General features: G+C 37.8%; 1 protein-coding gene across 1 annotated transcript; it reads right to left on the reverse strand.

The window, feature by feature from the left end:
- Positions 1-454: 454 nt before the first annotated feature.
- Positions 455-2,731, reverse strand: LOC140893529 (uncharacterized). The gene is made up of 7 exons (XM_073302616.1): positions 2,629-2,731; positions 2,063-2,321; positions 1,744-1,929; positions 1,585-1,666; positions 1,285-1,437; positions 890-1,045; positions 455-770 (listed from the first exon to the last, which is right to left on the reverse strand). The coding sequence occupies exons 1-7, from the start codon at positions 2,640-2,642 to the stop codon at positions 568-570; spliced, it is 1,053 nt and encodes a 350-aa protein (XP_073158717.1). The 5' UTR covers positions 2,643-2,731; the 3' UTR covers positions 455-567.
- Between the last annotated feature and the right edge of the window lie 15,708 nt (positions 2,732-18,439).

The raw sequence follows: 18,439 nt of genomic DNA on the forward strand, positions 1-18,439 counted from the left end.
TTTAAATCTAATGAAAAGACCAAGTTATCTTTATTGGTTTTATCATATATTAAACCTATAATTGTAATAAAATAATCATAATTATAGTTATTATATGGTAATTATATAATTGTTACATATTAATATTATTTTAATAAATATAGTAATAATTATTCTTTCAATGTTAATATATACCGAGTTGAAAACCGGTTCACTCCCTTGTAAATAAAGGGACTGGAATTATTCATAAACCATTAAAAACAGGGAAAAAAATCTTATGTGACAAAATGGTGTAACATTTTATGTTACACTAATCATTGATTGACACGTGTGATGATTTATTTGTTTAAAAAACTATCACACTAATAAAAACTTAACAAATGAAATTAACTGTCCATGTAACAGAGAATGTTACAGCAATTGTCACAGAATATTTTTTCCCTAAAAACAGTGTATTAAGATACTCCGGTATATTTACAACAAATAAGAGCATAAATCTTTGGGGAAAAAAACAAAAACAAAAAGCTGGCTAGTAAAAATGCATGGATCTGCATTATGATCTAAGGTATAGATATTTAGTTCATTTTCTCAGAATCCATACACACAATAATCTTCTCTGCTGCAACCATTTTTCTTTAAAAGGTTCAAAGCTTTTTGAGCTTCAATCATCGGGAAACGATGCTTGACAAAAGGGATGACTTTTTGTTGAAGAATGAAAGGCCACAAATGAGTTCTCACTTTGGCAATCACAGAAGCTTTATAATCCAAATCTCTATATCGTAGATCGAATGCTGCAGAAGATAATAGCAACAACAACAACAATAAACTGTACAGTTAAAATATAACAGGGGATCGATGAGGGTTCTAAGCCAGCAAAAAGCACTGTCACAAAGAAGCTAATGGTTGTTACCTCTGATTTCAATATGTTTTTCTTGTAGTTTAGCGAGATCTACACTGTTACATCCCGTTCCAAACAAATCCAATATGACAACCTTACCCCCGGGGCGACAGCACTGAACATTGTTACGAAGATTGGAAGCTCCATAATCAACAACAAAATCAACACCTGCAAAAATTATTAGCCACCAAGTGAAAAAAAATTAAATAAATTAAATTGTCTCCAAATTTCAAAATGATAAGTGCATAGACACTATGAAGTGTAAAGTCTAAACTAAGATTCTACTTTTTGCAGCACAATTGTTACCTATAGCATCAAACTGTTCATATGGCAGAAAATATGAATGAAGAGGGCAACAAAAATGCCAAGCATCAAATCTCTTAGTAAAAAAGATGGTGCAACCTTACCCTCAGAAAATTTTGTCGTCCTTCTGACGGCATATACAAAGTCACTCAATGCACCCAATTTCAATTTGCGATCAGGGGGATACAATTCCAATGTGTGATCGATGCAAGTGTCAGCACCATAGGTATGACAAATTGAAAAATGTTCGCTACTTCCTTAAAAAAAACCATCAACAAGAATGAGCGTATGTGACAATATAGGCAATTAAGACAGCATAAATTTTCACGAAAAGGAGAACGGGCATAAGATTGTTACATAGTTTTTAAAAATAATGGAAGATTATATGAAGCAAACAATGTCACCTGTGGTGACAATAACTTTGAAGCCCATGTACTTTGCATATTGTATTGCCAATGCGCCGATCCCACTGGCGCCTTCACGAATCTAAATATTATAGAACTCTACATTAGTTTATGCCATTGTTACTTTGCCTACACTCTTCCTAGATTGTGATTACTCACCAATATCGATTTATCTTTTAGTGACTCAGGGTCACTCATTCTGAATAAAGCTAGCCATATGCTGCATGATGCATAAGGTAAGGCTGCGGCAACGTCTAAATCAATATCATCAGGTAATGGGAGAAGACAATTTGCGGGAACAGCCACTTGTTCAGCATAACCTCTGCCCTCAAGAAGAGCACAAACCTGAAATTCAAAATTTTATGTTTTGCATCGCGAAAATTCAAAATGATCATGCTTAAGTTATAGATAATAAAAAACAAGGCTTCCTCCAACAGTCGGCGTAAAGGTATCACTCCGTAATGGGAGATGTTAATACCCTTTCTCCAACTTTCCAGCAAGTGATATTTCTTCCAACTGCTTCAATGATTCCAGAGCATTCAAGGCCAGGGCAGACGCTATTGTCACTAGTAGCCACATCAATTATATCACCTCTATTGACGCCAGTGGCGCACACCTTGATCAATACTTCGTCGTCCTTAAGTTGGGGGATTTTAACTTCTCGCAGCTCTAAAATCCTTGAAAACCAGCCTTTTTTAGCTACCATCGCCTTCATTTTCGAAATAAGAGGTTGATTTCTAGCAAAGGCAAAACAAAATGAATGAGAGAAAAAGTATCTTAAGGCTATCCTAGCCAAGGTATCTTTGACACTTGTACTCATGCATCGACTTCTCAATAATTTCCAAATTAGTTATCCAAATTACAAAGTGATAAAAAAAAATTATTTGTATGCTGAAACCATGGAAAAAAGAGAGTTTTGGCAAGATCATTGTACGATATCAACCATTTACTAATCACAAAAGGTCATACGATAATGACTTATCGGCTCACTCAATTACTTGATACATAGAAAAATATTATTTTTATGCCAAAAACCCATCTTACATCTTTGAGACCATGACACTTTGTCATCTCAAGATCCCTGAATAAACAACTGCATAATATATCCAATTGTGATGAATTTGACGCTTTCCAGACATTATAAAACCTCAAGATCTCTAAAGAAGAATTAGATTGAAAAACATCCACATTCCGTAATTTTAATAGCCATAACTGAAGGAGATTTTGTCAAGAGTTGGAGGATGTGGTTACCTTGACGGCACAACTCTATGTTGAGAATTGACTGATTGAGATAGATACCGAATGGATCTAGGACGCAGGGATTTTAATAAAATTTTTTCTATGCTAATTACTTTTCATATTATCTTCATGATAGATTTGAATTAATTATTTAAGTTGCCTTTTGGTATCATGGATGTGATGTTCGAAAGATCGTACAGAAGTGTGATAAAACACGATGAAATATGGATAAGCAATAAGATATGAATATAATATGTTGTTTTGTATTTTTAAATTTTGTAGGATTATTGTGTTTATTATTATAGAATCTCTTGATTGCTCTTGTCAATTTCTAGTGGATCTCTTGAGCCTAGAGCTTAATCTGTTGTGCAATCTGGACCTATGTCTTCTTCTACTACTACTACTTCGTCTGGTTCTCGTGGTTCACGAGGTACATTCCGTTTCGGGAAGAAGAAGAAGAAGGAGGAGTTTTGCAGCCACTGTGGGGGGAAGCATCCTGCAGCTTCATGTAGGAAAGCTACTGGGGCTTGTTATATTTGTGGTGAGCAGGGACATCTGCGGAGAGATTGCCCTCAGCGTATGGGTTCTGCTAGTGGATCGGGATCACATGTTGGATCTCAGGCTTTTACTTTTCCACGTCAGCAGCCAGCACCACAGAGTTCTTCTGGTTACCGTCCACAGACTCAAGGGCAGGTGTTTGCTCTGTCTCAGGAGCAGACTACTGAGGGAAGCGATCGCATGTTGGCAGGTACCTTTTTGTTATGTGGTATTCCTGCACTTGTCTTAATTGATACTGAAGCATCGCATTCCTTTATTTCTAGTCGTTTTGTTAAGAGACATAGATTACCTTATGTATCATTAGATATGGATTTAGTTGTATCTACTCCGCTGGAGCAGGAGGTAGTAACTAAGCGTTTAGTGATGGGTTGCCTTCTAGAGTTTGAGGGTCATGTGTTGTCTGCTAATCTGATAATTCTAGCGATGACAGATTTTGACTATATTTTGGGAATAGATATGCTGACTTTGCATCACGCTACTGTGGATTGTTATCAGCGTCTGGTACAGTTTCATCCGGATGAGGGTGATAGCTGGTACTTTTATGGTGAGGGTGCGCGACCTCCGATGCCACTTGTATCGGCTCTGAAGGCATGTCATGTCTTAGAATCAGGTAGGGAGGGCTACCTCATTTATGCAATTGATATGTCCATGAGTAGTCCGGGTATTGATCAGTTACCGGTTGTCAGCGAATTTCCTGATGTATTCTCTGATGAGATTCCTGGTTTTTCTTCGGTTCGAGAGGTTGAATTTGGTATTGATCTAGTACCAGGAACTACGCCTATATCCCGAGCACCTTATCGTCTGGCACCGTAAGAGATGAAGGAATTGAAACAGCAGCTGCAAGATCTGCTTGATAAGGGATATATTCGTCCAAGTGTTTTTTCGTGGGGAGCACCTGTGTTATTTGTCAAGAAAAAGGATGGATCGATGCGATTATGTATTGATTACAGGCAGCTAAATCGTGTCACCATCAAGAATAAGTATCCTTTGCCATGAATTGATGATTTGTTCGATCAATTACAGGATACTTCTGTCTACTCTAAGATAGATCTGAGATCTGGATACCACTAGATGCGGGTACGAGACTCAAATATTTCTACGACTGCTTTTAAGACCAGATACGGGCATTATGAATTTTTGGTTATGCCATTTGGTTTGACGAATGCACCGGCAGTCTTTATGAATATGATGAATCAGGTATTTCGAGAATATCTGGATAGATTTGTCATCGTCTTCATTGATGATATTCTTGTCTATTCTCATGACAAGGATGAGCATGCACAACATCTGAGAATTGTTTTGCAGACGTTACGAGATAAGCAGCTGTATGCGAAATTGAGCAAGTGTAAATTCTGGCTTGATCGGGTAGTGTTTCTCGGTCATGTGATTTTTAGTGAAGGAATATCTGTTGATCCTAGTAAGATAGAGGCAGTGCTGAACTGGTCTCGTCCGACGACGGTTGCTGAGATTCGTAGTTTCTTGGGTCTAGCGGGTTATTACCGTCGGTTCATCGAGAATTTTGCACAGTTGGCTAGGCCTTTGACACAGCTTACACGGAAAGATATTACCTTCATTTGGTCCTCGGATCGTGAGGAGTCATTTCACGAGCTGCATAGACGCCTTACTACTGCACCTGTGCTTGCTCTACCTTCTGGATCGGGAGGTTATGTTGTCTATACTGATGCCTCTGATCGGGGGTTAGGATGCGTTCTGACACAGCAAGGACATGTTATTGCCTATGCTTCTTGACAATTGAAGACGCATGAGAATAATTATCCAGTGCATGATCTCGAGGTAGCCGCCATTGTATTTGCGCTCAAAATCTGGAGGCATTATCTTTATGGCGAGAAATTTGAGATATTCACGGATCACAAGAGTCTGAAATATTTATTCACTCAGGCGGAGTTGAATATGCGACAGAGACGCTGGATGGATCTTTTGAAGGATTATGATTGTGAAATCAAATATCATCCAGGTTCTGCTAATCTTACTGCTGATGCATTGAGTTGGCAGGTGAGATTTTCTGCACTTCAAACTAGTGAAATATCTCATTTGGTTCAAGAGTGCTGTTTATTGAGTTTTACGCTCAAGCACAAGAAAGGGAGGAATGAGATTCGATTGTATACTATTCTATCTGAGCCAGCATTGTATTCTCGGATCAGAGATGCTCAGATATCTGATGTTAAGACTCAGCAGTTGGCACGTCTAGCCAATGGGGTTAATACATCTGGATTCCATTATCAGGCAGATGATTTATTGTGCTTATCAAATCGAGTGGTTGTACCTGATGTTGTGGAGCTCAGGAAAGATATTCTATCTCAAGCTCACAGGAGTCGATTATCTATTCATCCTGGAAGCATGAAAATGTATAAGGACTTGCGAACTAGATTCTGGTGGAAAGGGATGAAACGGAGTGTATATCAGTTTGTTTCAAGATGTTTGGTTTGTCAACAGGTCAAGGCTGAACACCGACGACCAGGTGGATTACTACAGAATCTTGAGATTCCCGAATGGAAGTGGGAGCACGTGACTATGGATTTTGTCACCCACTTGCCTATGACTTCACGTCAGTATGATGCTATCTGGGTCGTTGTTGACCGTTTGACGAAATCAGCACATTTCATTCCTTACAACCGAGAATATTCTTATGATCGCATGACACGCTTATATATCCAGGAGATAGTGCGATTACATGGGGTTCCAGTAAGCATAGTTAGTGATAGGGACCCGCGATTTACCTCATGTTTCTGGGGTAGTTTTCAGCAGGCGTTGGGTACCAATCTGAGTTTGAGCACTGCATATCATCCGGAGACTGACGGGCAGTCAGAACGGACAATTCGTACGTTAAAGGATATGCTACATTCTTCTGTCATGGATTTTGGCTTATCTTGGCAGGATCAATTACCTTTGATCGAATTTGCCTACAATAACAGTTATCATCGTAGTATTGATATGGCACCTTTCGAGGCATTGTATGGTCGATGATGTCGTACTCCGTTATTCTAGGATGAAGTCGGGGAACAACAAGTCGAGGGTCCTGAGTTGGTGCAACAGATTGTAGACAAGGTAGATTTGATCAAGAGAAGGATCAAGACTGCTCAAGATAGACAAGCCAGTTATGCTAATATTCATTGTAGGCCATTGCAGTTTGAGCCTGGTGAGTATGTATTCTTGCGAGTTTCGCCTTTCAGGAAGGTGATGAGATTTCGTGTGAAAGACAAGTTATCACCTCGTTTCATTGGGCCTTTCCAGATACTGGAGAAGATTTGAGATGTTGCATATTGTTTGGCGTTACCGCCATCTCTTTCCAGTATACATAATGTTTTTCATGTGTCGTTACTTCGACAGTACATAGCTGATGAATCTCATATAATTCAGCATACTGATATTCAGCTAGAACCAAATCTGTCTTTTGTTGAACGACCACTCCGTATCCTAGACATGAAGGAGAAAATTCTTCGGAACAATACCATACCACTTGTGATGGTACAGTGGCAACGCAGAGGCATTGAAGAAGCAACTTGGGAAACCGAGAGCTATATGCGGGCTGAATATCCTGATTTGTTTGCTTTGTACTTTTGATTACCATGTAAAGATGTAATTACAGTTGTTGTAAAAAAACATGGTTTGATGTTTCATATTTTTATCCTTATTTGTCTTTAGATTTTTTTTCGTGGACGAAATATCTAAAGGTGGGGAGAATGTAGTAACCCAGATTCTAATTTAAGATAATAATATGTTAAACATGATTAAGGGTTGGTGATTAACCAATTCCGGGGTTTAATCGGACTTCAGAATCAAGAATTGGATTTTGTTTTTTTCTGAGCCAGTTCAGATGGTCCGAAGAGAACTTCGGACGGCCCGAACTTAGCAACTCGGGGGCTCCGAAGATGGCTTGTTGACTTCGGAGTTAAGGCAAGTTCGAATGATCCGAACTAAGGATCGGACGGCCCGAACTCCCTCATTCCATGCAAGCAGGATTACTCATCCATGGATTTTGACAAGTGTCGGACGAAGAGAAGTTCGGATGATCCGAACCTAAGTTCGGAGGCTCCGAACCCGATGTGGCTTGCATGCATGCATTGAGATGGAACGGACGATCCGAACCCCAGTTCGGAGGGCCCGAACTCGACCAGAAATTTCCCTATAAATAGGACTCATTCGATTTCAATTTGAATTACAAATTTCCGAGTTTCCTTCTCCAGTTATATAGTGTGAGTTATACACTTGAGGACCCTATCGGTTTTAATCGAGGTTCTGGAATAACCAAGGTGTGGTTATAGTCATCCGGGATCAGCGACTCCAAAGGGCTATCTACGGATGAATGTATGGTCCGGGAATCTGTTTAAATTTTGGGAGTACTTATTAGCTTAGTTAAGGCTTATAGAACTTGTGTAGTGATACGGTAAACTTTTGAATATAGGCTTGGAACCTAGGATCTACTATACTTGAACTAGCCTAGAGGTACGTACACATTGACTGAGATTGCCAACGAGTATACATGTTTATATGTTGCATTTATTTGGCATTATTATATGGCATGATATATGATTTACCGCTTTCTATATTCATATGTCATGTGCATATACACGTTGAGCCTATACCTTGTTATACCTGATTATAGAGTCGCTCAGCTCTATACTCGATAGTCTGTCACTGAGAGTACTACGACGGCAGGGACATGTATGTCTGACTACTCTGGTGTACTAGACGAGTGTGGTTGCACCCAGAGGTTGATCCGTGCAGTGGCAACACTCATGTGGCGCGGGTACTGAGCATGACTTTTCATATGACCTTTTTACCAGTCATCATGTTGCATGCATTATATACATATGTTTACTCATGTTTATGTACTGGGCGTTATTTCAATCAATCTTGAGGATTTGTGCTATCGGGCCCTCAAGTGTATAACTCACACTATATAACAGGAGAAGAAAACTCGAAAATTTGTAATTCAAATTGAAATCGAATGAGTCCTATTTATAGGAAAATTTCTGGTCGAGTTCGGGCCCTCCGAACTGGGGTTCGGATCGTCCGTTCCAGCTCAATGCATGCATGCAAGCCACTTCGGGTTCGGAGCCTCCGAACTCAGGTTCGGATCGTCCGAACTTCTCTTCGTCCGACACTTGTCAAAATCCATGGCTAAGTAATCCTGCTTGCATGGCATGAGGGAGTTCGGGCCGTCCGATCCTTAGTTCGGATCGTCCGAACTTGCCTTAACTCCGTAGTCAACAAGCCATCTTTGGAGCCCCCGAGTTCACTACAAGAAAAATGCTAAAAGACAACGGATTTTATCCGTTGTCTTAGGGGGTCTAAAACCGTTGTAACTGATGGTGTTGTCAAAACTGCGCACCTACGACAACGGATAAAATCCGTTGTCTTTTCCCTCAAAGACAACGGATTTTTGTCTACGACAACGGATAAAATCCGTTGTCGTAGGGGCGCAGTTTTGATCCGTTGTCTTTGAGGGCAACGACAACGGATTTTATCCGTTGTCGTAGGGGCGCAGTTTTGACAACACCATTAGTTACAACGGTTTTAGACCCTCTACAACAACGGATTTTATCCGTTGTCGTTTTCTATATAAAAAACAAAAAAAAATAAAATTTTTTATATAAATTCTAATATTATAAATGATCCAAAATTTAAAATTTCATAAATAAAATTTAATATACAATTTTTTTAGTATTACAAATCACTCGAAATTAAAATTCTAATTCAATACATAATGCAAATCGAAGTATCCGACGTCTTTCCTCATTACAGCCTTCAAACCTCTTGTTTTCAATCTCTGGAACAACACAAATCCAAGAAAAAGACAAAAAAAAATTTGTCAGCTTAGCCACATATGTATTGAAAATCTAGAAACAATGAAACTAATTAACGTCACTGTAAAGAAGAATTTTTTTTGACATATATTTAGCATCTCGCAATATCCCAGAATACAGTAGAGAATTAACTTGAATAAGTACTTAATCTGTACCAATTAACTAAATAACAAGGGGACACTAAAATCTTGGTCCACCCCTTGGTAAAAACTTCAGATCCTAAAGACAAAATCTAAATCCACTATGCAAAGCAAATAAAGGTTTTACCACCATGAAACTATGCAAGTTACCATCTTTCTCAACTCAACTTAATGTTTAAGAGTGATTAACCATTAAATAAGGGCAGAGGGGCCAGGCATAACATAAACATATACAACTTCCAGTATTCAACCACACATTGTAGAAGACACAAAGGTTTAAGAGATGAAATATTTAAAGTTAGCCTACCATTAAATCGGACAGCGGAACCTTGACTTTTGTCAGCATGATTTCACAATTGTATGCCCTTCGTATCTCAATCTGGAAGAAAACATATGCTTCAGAAATTAGAATGATAAAAAAAAAACTACAGCTTTTCTAAAAAAGGAAAGAAAAATTCTAGTAAATGCATCAGCTATAGCTAATGAAATAAATAATCAGATGAAATATAAACAAAACAGAAAAGAAGCCAAATGAATAAAAATCAAAATTAGCCACTTTACCAGATGGACTTTCTCAGATTTGAAACCTGAGGCACGTCCACTTGTGTTTCCATTGGCGCCTCCAAGATCTAAATTTGATATATCGGCTTAAAAAAGGCTCTCGAGTTCCGACATGTCTAATTCAGGAGATCTAAGATGGATGATACAAGAGAAGACCAAGTCATGACACATGCATATAATGCGTTCTCAAAACAATAAATCCTTAAATCACACATATCTCGTAATGCCACCCACCAAAAATCAGGTCCACTTTATTGTCCTTGTAACTTGAGTTTCCTCATTGTTGTTCTCATCTGCAACCAAAAGTAAAAGCAGCTAGCCATTCAATAAAATATATACATATTTCGTAAAATATTTGTTATAAAAAGAAGGTAAAATTTGGATACAGACCGCCTCAGACATGAAAGCTTGCTCGGGGTCATTGACAATGGGGGAAAGGGATCCATCGTAGTCCAAAAACATAACTATTTGCTTTCTCTTTGAGGCTTTTGTTATCTGCTCGAACATGTCCAAAGCCGATGGATGCTTCACCTGCAATTTTATTTATTAATTTATTATTATTATTATTATTATTATTATTATTATTATTATTATTATTAGTAGTTTTGGACAGCCAAAATTAGTACATGTATTCCCAAATAAGCCAAGTACTCACACGTGTATGCATGACAACAAACAACCAAAAAATGTTCACATGTCATAGTTTCTGCCCATGCATATCCCATCCAAACTCACTGAGGCGGTGAATACTAACTTGGGTAGCATCAGGTCCACTTTATTGTCCTTGTAAGGCTCAAAAACTACAGATCCAAAAATTACAGTTAACATAAATATCTGGAAAAAAAATAACAGGGATCTGTCATCACCATAAATATCTGGAAAAAAATAAACAAAAGCATAAATATAGCAGGGATATCTGGAAAAAAAATAACAGGGAGTAAAATATGAGTTGTCACAAAAGCAGCTCACAACAACAACTCAATGCTATGATGCAAAAGAAAATATAGCAGGAAGCAGCCAAATTAATTTTTATTCTTTAAGTCGACAAGCCAATGTTTCGATTCTTCAACATAATTTTTCCTTTGTTAGTGAAAAAATTAATAGCTGTATTAATATTTGAAAAGGTACATGAGAAATGGCAACATAGCGAGCTAGACCCCAAAGATGCTTCTTTAACAGCCAAAGCTGATGGACTGCATGGTACTTCCCTGATCTTGCTGAATCAACAGAACTAACATTGAATCTAGAAGCAACATAAGCAAACGTGAAATCAAAATTCAAGAATAAATGCTACAGAGTCAACTTAGTTGTTAAAAGCCAAAGTCATATATAACACTAACCGATCCATGACCTTCATCTCGACACACAGTGCCGAAAGACCCTTTCAAAATAATAAGAGATTTATTATTCTCCTCCAACACAAGAAGCTTGAGCTGAATCTTACCCTTGCAATCATGCTCCAATATATCATTATTGGGTTTTCGAGTCACGCCGACCATTCACTGACCTGAATCGAATCCCTTGCTCGAGTCCATAACAAATTTTTTGGTCACTTGATTTTGTAGTCACTTGAGTTGTACGAACATCTAATAAAAATCATCTCAATTGTAACAATCATCGAGTGAAACAGAGCAATTACTTTTTTTATCAAACAAATTTGATGATTGAGCAAAGACAAACAACGAACCATTTGAAAACTACTGATTGTTAGACATTACTGGTAATATGGAGCCTAGAATTTTTTTTTAGAGAAGGGTGGAGACAGATCGTACATATACCCGATACTAGAATAACGAAAACAGTGGGTAGGTGAGGATGCGAACGAGATCTTGAACGAATAGAAGACGCAAATGGAGCTGCTATACTTTCTGATGTGCGTCTGGATGAATTTATTGGCCTCCTCGCCATCGACATCGCCATTTTTTTTAAGAAATAACTTTGATCATGAGAGACTATCGGAGAACAACTGCGGCGGCGGTGAGGTGGTGGTGTTTACTCGGCTGGAGTGTTGTGGCGGCGAGGTGGTAAGCGAAGCGAGCGGCTAGGGTTTGATAAATACGTGCGAGAGAGAAGGAAAGAAGCCCGCGATTTGTTCCCTTCAATTTTAAGCGTTTAGGTTGTAATATATATTTTTAAAATTTTAAATATTAATTTTATTACACAAAATAATAAATACGACAATGGATTTTAAAATTCGTTGTCGTAGGCCATAAAAAACACGCTCATAGACAACGGATTTTAAAATCCGTTGTCGTAGGCCATAATCTGTGAAAGGAGATTTAGTCATTTTTCCTTTTAGGAAGGACTCACAAGTAGGTAGAGAGTTAATATCAGACATATCAAACATGCCCTCTCCCACTAGCTTGTTCATCCTCCTTGAGGAAACATGACCTAGCCTAGCATGCCAAAGGTTTGCCGGGTTTTGATTATCAATTTTCTTTTTATTTGTTGTTACCGGTTTATCAACATAATTAATTGGAACGTCTTTTAATTTTAAGTTATATAGATCATTTTCAAGTTGTCCATATCCAATTAAACATTCATTCTTGTAAATATTGCAAATCTCATTCACAAAATTGCAAGAAAAATCATCTCTATCAAGCATAGAAATAGAAATAATGTTTTTAACCAAATCTGGCACATATAAAACATCTCTCAAAAATAACTTAAAATCATTCTGCAAAATTAAACAAATGTCTCCCACAGCTTTGGCTTCAACTCGAGAACCATTTTCGAGCCTTAGCTGGGTCTCACTCATCCTAAGCTTGCGACTTCTTGTCATCACCTGCAAATCATTGCAAATGTGAGATCCACATCCGGTATCCAATACCCAAGAAGTAGTATTAAGTGAAACATTTATTTCAATATAAAACATACCCTTCGCAGTTCGCAACTGCTCGAGATATTCCTTGCAGTTACGTTTCCAATGACCGGGTTTCTTGCAGTGATGGCAAACATCCTTGGATTTTTCCACGTTTGAAGCCTTTGTCTTGTTTTTCTTCTCGGGTCCGGTTTTCTTGGATGGGGCAGAACGTTTCTTACCCTTTGTACTTGGCCCCTTTAGCAGAAGAAGAGGAGCCCACCAAGAGAACCGGTTTATCCTTCTTTAAAGTGGCTTCATAAGTTACAAGCATATTGACCATCTCTTCAAGGGAGGCCTCTATCTTGTTCATATTAAAATTCACCACAAAACCGTCAAACGATGAAGGAAGAGAGAGAAGTAATAAGTCCACATTGAGTTCATGCTCCAATACCAATTCAAGCATTACCAACTTCTGAATGAGCCAAATCACGCGTACCCCATGATCACGGACCGAAGTCCCTTCACGCATGCGACACGTCATTAACTCTTTTACAGTAGCGAACCTTTCAGCTCTCGATTGAGCCCCAAAAAGTTTCTTGAGTTGTACGTGAATGTCAGCAGCATTCACGGTATCCTCAAATCACCTCTGGAGTTCATCAGACATCGAAGCTTGCATATAGCATTTGGTCTTGATATCATGGTCCCACCATTTATCAAGTTTGACCAACTCTTTCGGACTTATATCAGCTGGTGCTTCCTTCGGAGGAGATTTTTCTAACACGTAGAACATCTTCTTCGAGGTCAAGACAATCTTCAACTTACGAAATCATTCCGAATAGTTTGCGCCAGTCAGTTTGTTTTGTTCGAGAATAGAGAATAGTGGATTGCGCTAATTCATCTTAATGAAATACTGAAAAGAAACAGACAATAATCAGTGATTGTTTAATTAATTTACTAAGACATAAAATAAGGCGAAATTTATTTTATGAATCTCACTCCCACTATTTTAACGATTTCACTACCCTCTAGTGAAAACGAGAAACATTTTCTTTAGTGGGAACATGGAGTCCAATTGACAAACTATAGTCCCGAATAATATCAGCCAACCATAATTTTCAAAAGGTAGAGCCCAATTGCTTCCAAAGCAACCTCCATGTTTTTACCTCATGTCCAATAAGGGCCCAATAATATGATGCCATTTATTGTGACACGTCAAGATGACCCATCAATATTAAGTTGTGATGGACGGTCGCCATGTGGATTCCCAATAATATGAGCCAATCCCATGGGAGTTCCACCCAACTTACAACATGTGTCGATCCAATGTACAGCTTTCCGACGAACGGGCCCCCCAATAATATGAGCCGGACTGTATCCACGGATAGCATCTCATACATTGATCGTTGATGGAAGGTAGGAACATTTAAACAATATTTAAATGCCCTTTTGTTTATCTTGATATTAATTTTAAATCATATTTAAAATGAGGGATTTTAATTTCGAAAATTTGTCTCATCATTTAAAATTTGTATGCTTGCGGGATTCATACAATTTAGTCTAAACATGCATACAACAATAATATCATATATTATTTTAGAATAATCGATTCCATTACTAATCGACCCGTGGTTGCCAATCACGAGTCTAAGTCCAATCCTAGGTAATATGCAAGTATGCAATGCAATCCTATTACATTGAGCTTCCAATTTACATTTCTTCGGTCTTTATTGTCTGCTGGGCCCACCTTTGTCTTCAAATCTTAATCTCCCACTAAGTCTAAAATTTACAATAAATTTCGATGACAAGCAGGGGATACATATTTAAGGGGTGGGAACGGGCCATAAACCAAGCCCACTTTTATTACATATGACAATTCATATTAGGCCATAAACCAGGCCCATTAATAAATCCAACAACAATAATTAAAACCAAATGTAAACAACCTAACATACACCTATAATATTGGTCATGACAATCGATCATCCTTATCCAATAATATTTAATTCAAAAATTAATTTATTGGATATCATGCAATGACAATAAATATAAATAGATAAAATCATATTTCATACATAAAATCTTATTTTATATATAAAATCATATTTTATCTAGTTTATCCATAAAATCATATTTTACATATAAAATCCAATTTTATACATAAAATCATATTTTATTATCAATTGTACCAAAATTATTAATTTTATAAAATCTAATTTAATGGATAAAATTTATAAATTTTTCAAAAATTCAAATTTATCCAAAAATCAATTTTTAAAATTTCGAACTCAAACAATTTGATCCGATGCCTCGTGGACCAATCAAAAACAATTTTCAATCGGACCAAAAACTGAAATTTCAAAAATTTCAAAAAATCAAAAAATTAAATTTTAAAATTTCCGGACTGCCCGGGACAATCCCGGGCAGCCCAACCTCCACGTGGGACAGGGCTGCCCATGTGGAGGTGGGCAGCGATCAAGTCGCTGCCCGATTGCCCTGGAATTTAATTTAAAATTTTCGTTTTATTTTTCTAAAAAATCGAGGCTGGTACAATCGAATAAATTTTAATCGTAAAATCCGAGAACAACCTGGCTCTGATACCACTGTTGGAACACGGTCGTTCTCCGAATCGAAAAAAAAAGTGATACCCGGTGCAACGGAAGTTTTAAAATTTTTATATGGAACGATTCCATATGGGTATCAAATTTCTACGATTAAAATTGATAACATAAAATTTAAACAATGTAAATTTTACCTTAAAATCTCGAAACGAGATTATGGACACCAACAGATTAAACTGCTCTTGTTGTATATCCCAGAAACTGATGAACAAACGTTTCTTCAATCAGGTCCACGAACAGAAGTTTAATCCCTCTGATAGACTGCACTAGAAAGTCTATCAGAAGTTTCTACGAAGAGAAATAACAGATTTGATCTGTTAAATCAGACTGCAAATTCAGAAATTTGCAGACTGAATTTTCGAACACAGTAGGGGAGAGGGGCGGCCGAAAACCCTAAGAGAGGAGGCTCTAGGTTTTCGAAAATTATGCATGTGATTGTGTCAATTTCTGTACTGCAATAACTTATTTATAATGTGGGCTGCTAACAGCTTAGGGCCCATTAGTCATAAGTTCAAGCCTGACAAGCAAAGCTCGCATGTTCAGAAATTAATATAAAATTCATCGTGACTCAGATTGATAAACTGTTGGAAAAAACAGTGATCAGATCAATCAGAATTGATACCCGGTGCAGCGGAAGTTTAAAAATTTTATATGAAACAATTCCATATCATGGGTATCAAAACTTTACGATTAAATTGTGCGTGTAAAAATTAAATAACAATTATAAATTTTTACCTTGAATCTCGAAACGAGATTATGGACACCAACAGATTACTCTGCTCTTGTTGTATATCCCAGGAACTGATGGACGAACAATTCTTCAATCAGGTCCACGAACAGAAGTTTAATCCCTCTGATAGATTGCACTAGAAAATCTATCAGAAGTTTCTACGAAGAGAATTAACGAATTTGATCCGTTAAACCAGACTGCAAATTCAAAATTCACAGGCTGGAATTTTTCGAGCAGAGAGAGGAGAAGGGGGGCGGGGGGGGGGGGGGCCCTTTAAAAAAACACAGCCAGGGTTTTCGAAAATTGTGACCTCTGTTGTGTAATTTCTGTACTGCAATAACTTATTTATAATGTGGGCTGCTAACAGCTTAGGGCCCATTAGTCATAAGTTAAAGCCTGACAAGCAAAGCCCGCATGTTCAGAAATTAATATAAAATTCATCGTGACTCAGATTGATAAACCAATTTCACCAATGTGCACAGAAACCATTTCTGCATCTTTTAAAGTCAAGATAAATTTTCTGAATCCGAATTCAGTGATTTCCAAAAATGCCCATCCCTATGTCATTTTAGGAAATCTTACTCCCTCTACTCTTAAATAAGAAGTCCCACTTCTTTATTCACTAAATTTAACTCTTTAAATTTAATTATCTCAACGGGGATTAAAAATCCATTACTTGTGTGACCCTCAATGGTTCAGGGATACAGCTAGCCGTGGGCTCACAACTCCTTGTGACTCGGAACAACAATTTCTGACTTGCCCATCGAATCATGGTAAGAGCGCCTAGCAACATCGCCCCATGATTCCCTAGGTATCACTGATAGTGCCTGCAAAAACCAATAGATTTTGGTTAGCGTACAGTACGGTCCCTTCATCCATATATCCCGATCGAATCAACAACCATTGGTAAATCGAGAGTCGTTCGAGATTCGATAACTATGCAATACATCTTGAAGATTAAATAGTGACATCGCATATGCTACTAAGAAACCATTTCTTAAAACACATCATGTACTCTGGCCAGAGATTCGTCACACTAATATCTCCTCAGATTGCATAGGATATCCACACTAGCAAGTATGTGGTGAATCCTTGACAACAAAGCATCGACTCCTATATGTGTCGTAACTGTACCCAATCCCGACACCTGATGACCCCAATAAAGTCGGTAAACGAGTCAAAGTACAGTACTAGCATATAGAGTCTCAATGATGTTTCAAGTAGTAAGGACTAATGGTGTACAACCAAAATCGCGGGCTTTATCCACTCGATAAGTGATAACCACTTGGAAAGTCCGGATAGGGTAGTTCGATCATTCATCGTATGAATATCCATTTGCATGCTTTGAACATCTCTATGTTTCATACCAATGAAACGTGGTACTCGGCATCGCAAATGCTAGTCTCAATCTCGAGCGATCCTTATCCTTATTAACGGACGGCTCAATCGACTAGGAACTGTTTAGAATATACAGTGACTATAAGATGTGTTTCATGATAGCCATACCCATGTGCCACCACATCTTACATACACTATAGTATATTCAAGGTCTTTATCAAAACAACAATAGTATATCACAATATAACAATATGAAGAAAGATAAAGTCATTGCCATTAATAAAATGTAAATTATATTAAACAAAAGATTGTTTATACATAGAGTCATCAAAGCCCTTAGCCACAAGTTGGCTCATCGGGCACCCACTCTTTCATAAACCAATTTCACCAATGTGCACTGAAACCATTTCTGCATCTTTTAAAGTCAAGACAAATTTTCTGAATCCGAATTCAGTGGTTTTCAAAAATATCCATCAATATGTCATTTTAGGAAATCTTACTCCCTCTACTTTTAAATAAGAAGTCCGACTTCTTTATCCACTAAATTTAACTCTTTAAATTTAATTATCTCAACGGGGATTAGAAATCCATTACTTGTGTGACCCTCAATGGTTCAGGGATACAGCTAGCCGTGGGCTCACAACTCCTTGTGACTCGAAACAACAATTTCCGACTTGCCCATCGAATCATGGTAAGAGCGTCTAGCAACATCGCCCCATGATTCCCTAGGTATCACTGATAGTGCCTGCAAGAACCAGTAGATTTTGGTTAGCGCACAGTACGGTCCCTTCAACCATATATCCCGATCGAATCAACAACCATTGGTAAATCGAGAGTCGTTCGAGATTCGATAACTATGCAATGCATCTTGAAGATCAAATAGTGACATCGCATGTGCTACTAAGAAACCATTTCTTAAAGCACATCATGTACTCTGGCCAGAGTTTTGTCACACTAATATCTTCTCAGATTGCATAGGATATCCACACTCGCAAGTGTGCGGTGAATCCTTGACAACAAAGCATCGACTCCTATATGTG

The sequence above is a fragment of the Henckelia pumila genome, chromosome 3 (assembly GCF_033568475.1).
Source record: "Henckelia pumila isolate YLH828 chromosome 3, ASM3356847v2, whole genome shotgun sequence".
NCBI lineage: Eukaryota > Viridiplantae > Streptophyta > Magnoliopsida > Lamiales > Gesneriaceae > Henckelia > Henckelia pumila.

Excerpts from the sequence above, each read along its gene's own strand:
- LOC140893529 (XM_073302616.1), bottom strand. Across the intron at positions 1,930-2,062 it reads GCTGGAAAGTTGGAGAAAGG|GTTTGTGCTCTTCTTGAGGG; the intron begins GTATTAACATCT and ends TTTGAATTTCAG. Across the intron at positions 1,438-1,584 it reads CAAAGTTATTGTCACCACAG|GAAGTAGCGAACATTTTTCA; the intron begins GTGACATTGTTT and ends GTTTTTTTTAAG.